This window comes from Limulus polyphemus, unplaced genomic scaffold, assembly GCF_000517525.1.
Source record: "Limulus polyphemus unplaced genomic scaffold, Limulus_polyphemus-2.1.2 Scaffold8904, whole genome shotgun sequence".
NCBI lineage: Eukaryota > Metazoa > Arthropoda > Merostomata > Xiphosura > Limulidae > Limulus > Limulus polyphemus.
Genome location: NW_013674514.1, coordinates 17124 through 21040, shown reverse-complemented (window position 1 = coordinate 21040; position 3917 = coordinate 17124). Strand labels below are relative to the sequence as shown.

General features: G+C 34.1%; 1 protein-coding gene across 1 annotated transcript in view; it reads left to right on the top strand.

The window, feature by feature from the left end:
* Positions 1-3678, top strand: part of LOC106475638 (ileal sodium/bile acid cotransporter-like) — an 11559-nt gene extending 7881 nt beyond the window's left edge. Inside the window, exon 3 of the mRNA XM_013936318.2 lies at positions 2935-3678. Within this exon, the coding sequence (XP_013791772.1) occupies positions 2935-3572 (638 nt within the window). The 3' untranslated portion in view covers positions 3573-3678. The remainder of the gene's footprint in view (positions 1-2934) is intronic.
* Positions 3679-3917: the final 239 nt, after the last annotated feature.

Below are 3917 nucleotides of genomic sequence, written 5' to 3'. Positions count from 1 at the left end.
TTTCAATAAGCAATCCTGAAAAATATTTGGGGGTGCTTAACTTTTTTCCAGGTGTATACATAACATAAGGGTTGGCTACATAAAGACACCGATTGTATATTGTACAAAGCATTGAGTATTCTATATGTTACAGTTATCTCATGTTCATCTATTATTGGCTGGTAATTCCTGTTTCACTCTGTACTTAAGCTTTTCAACGAAACACGTATATCTCTATAAAAGCTAACTTCTAGGGGTAATAACATCGTTTACACTATAAGTATGATTTTTCTTTTTAATATTGCATAGAATAATAATAAAATAGGTAATCAACGATCGTGAAGACTGTTTTGCTCTATCACATGATAAAATCATAGTTACTGCTAGAACTAGGTAGGCGCTAGGCCTGTTGAAGAAAGATGATGACGAACAAGAATATGAAATCGCGGTTTTAGTTATTCGCCAGTTTTCGACTTTAAGATGCTCTGGATAACTGAAAAGCGCCATATACACCGGAGATAAAGCGACTACGCCAGATAGCTCTTCATATCTAGTTTCTGATAACCTATAGAGAAGAAAATTCAGATGTCTTTTGTATTGCTTTAATACGAACGTCTGTGTCATCCCTACATAGAAAGTGCTAGTGCACTCTCCTATATTTGCAAACAGACAATTGCGACTGAACCCATTACTTTTAGTTTTAAGCAAATTAAATGAGCAATCTGATGCGTCAAGTAGTGTATAGTAATACCAATATTAGGCATGGCGCAATGTTTCTTGTACAACAAAAAACTCAAAATCCTATGTTTGTTTGTAATAATCTGTAACAAAATCCAAGCCTCCAGAACATTCTATACAGAACGTAATATTCACATTCACCACAGGCAAGGCTTGGGTTGACCTTCACATACCCCTAGTTGATGTAGTGGTGTTTGCGTATCAGTGACGTCACATCAGAAAAACTAAAAGGGTGATGTTCTCGCCAGTTACTCGGACCACTATAAACCACTGAGTTGGAAATACAGACTTTAAAATGAGCTAAGTTCTAACATTCAAGATCAGTCAGAAAAATATTTCGCGATAAGATGAATAAACAAATGAAGACTGAAATATTAGCAGTTATAGGCTTGACTATTTCGTCTTTTATATTCTCAGTTTCGTATCATTTTAGTAGATTTAATTACTTATAAAATTACTTTTGATTACTTTTGTTTGTAAAGAAATGTTTTAAAGAAGTTTTGTAGAAATCCCTAGTCTTTATTTTTTAAGACAATTTTCGTTTTCTGACAAGAAACTAAAACAACAAAAACATAAGTATTATTACCATCCTGTTGTTCATGTTAATTATTTTTTTAAACACCGCCCACTGTATGGTAACGTTTGATTTGAAGGCTACTGTTGAATAAGATGATTTTATACGTTACTAAGAAGAGAGAGAAACTCACTTACATAATAAAACGAGATTTTATTTCTGTATAATAAATTTGAGAGGTAACGTTTACAAAAATATTTCACCCACATTTTACGCTATCTCATATAAAAGTTGTCATAGACGTGTTCGAGCAGAATTAAATTAATTTCATTTCATCACTGTTTTAACATTATCCACAAAATTATATGTAGAATTTGGCCGTTAGTCACGCATAGAATGTAAGCAGAGGCGTTCACAGAAGTAATTTTAAGAGGGGGGCAAAATGTGTTGTGTGCTTAAAGTTAAATTTGCATCGTAATACGTGCAATTTTTTGTGAAATGTAAGGGACCAAATGCCCCCTCTTGCCCCTTCCTACGGGAGCCCACGAATGCAATTTTCAAGGATTTCACAAAGCACTATCATTAACCACGATAGTGGTTCATAATAAAGATCGCATAGGAATTTACTCTAAAGTCTAATATAACATTCGGGCAAAAACTACCTTAAATAGCAGGCTTATTCTTGAAACAACATTCAAAATCTCCCTTTTCAATAGTTAAGAGTTAACACCAAACATTGATAATATGCAAAATAAGTGATTTCACGGTTGTTAGACAAAGTCAAAATTTGCCCACTTTTTCACGTTGTAATTATTCATATTACTGTTTCACAAGCCTTCAGAAAAATCGGCTGGGTATTTTGCACCAAAATCTAAACAGGTTTGCTATATGCAGCGCTGTGAATGTTCATGACCTATTTAAAAGTTGATTATTTTTCAATGAAAGTTGATTTACATGGTTATAAAAAACATAAAAGGTGTTGTTCTGAGCGGCTGCTTTTGTACTCGTCACTTGTTAAACCCGTGTTTACACAAAACTTTAGGCACAAAGCAGCTTAGCTCAGTAAATAATGGTTGGGTGGAAAAGAAGCCAATGCACATTATTTTCAAATCTCCATTTTGACTCCATTATCTACATTATTTTCTCAAGATACAAAACCCTATTTTGACTTCACTAAAATTGATAAGTACTGTAGACTCGAAGTCAAAATAGGGACTTGTAGCCTAGGAAAATAATGTAGAAACTATTTCCAACCTAGTTTGTTTATGTTTTTAAGAGTCCTCAGTTGTAGGCTTGAAAACATAATATTTGCATTTTGATTCAACTTGTTTCTGTACCTTTTTGATGATCCCTATTCTCCCTTTGTAAATTAACAATCTTTAATATTCATAGTTGATAATGCTGTAAACTGTCTGTATGACGTCTTAAAACTAATCAGAGTATAATTTCATGATAATTGCATTTAGCAGTAATAACTGTAGTTCGTGTATTACTAAACTTCATGCTCCAAACATAAAAGAATGCATTCAGTTCGTGGTTTGGTTTTATTAATTATTACAGAGAATATGTTTAAAATATTGATTTATCAATGGTAGTTCTCTTATTTTATTTAAAACAATATGAAAGAAATGTCAATATGGAGTAAGAAAAAGTACATACAATTTGTTTTAGGCTATTAGCATTAAAAATTGTTGATATTTCAGTTATGATGCCTCTGTGGATTTTCACTCTCGGCAAGACTCTCTTCAGTGGAACCACCAAAATTCCATTTACAAATATTTTTATATCATTGGTGAGTATGGTGATCCCTCTGGGGATTGGACTTTTGATCCAGAAGTACCTTCCTAAAGTGGCAACGTTTGGACGTCGTATCCTTGCTCCGACCTGCTTAATCTTGATCATTTACATTGTAGCTTTCGGAACCTACGCCAATCTCTACATGTTTAAGCTTTTCACTTGGCATACAGTAGTAGCAGCTCTCACTAATGTCTGGTTTGGATTCCTTTTCGGGGCCCTTGCCACTTGCTTCAGTGGTCGACCAGTTGAAGATGTCATCGCTATTGCTGTTGAGACCGGGATACAAAATTCAGGAATTGCCATCGTCCTCCTGGGTTTTTCTTTACAGCAACCAGATGCTGACCTGGCTTCTGTAATGCCGGTTGCAGCTTCTATCATGATGCCTATCCCTTTGCTGATGCTTTACGTTTTTCAGAAAATAAGAGCCTGTTGTTCCAGACGGGAAACCATAGACTCGGAAAGCTTAATCTCAGAAAATAAATACAAGCAAAGTGTAGAATCAGCTACCAATGAAGGATACGACTCAATAGCACCCATGAATTAATACATGCAAATAAAATCAACAGGTGTGACAGGATAAGTATTTTTTGTTGATTTCCGTTATTTAAAATAGTTTTCTCTTTTGAAATAGAAAAAATATACATACTCGACTTTTTGTTATAATTCAGATATATAAAATCGTTTGATATACACCGTGTGTGCGTGACACTCACACACACATGTATATAGAAAGAGAGAAAGAGACATACACACCAGACATTCTCATTTATATATTATATATGTCACGTCCAGCAAGAAAGGGGAATCAACAACAGAGAAAATGCATGAGCAAAATTAATTTGATTATAACAAAAAAAAAACATCTATATGCCCCAAAGTGATCTGATTC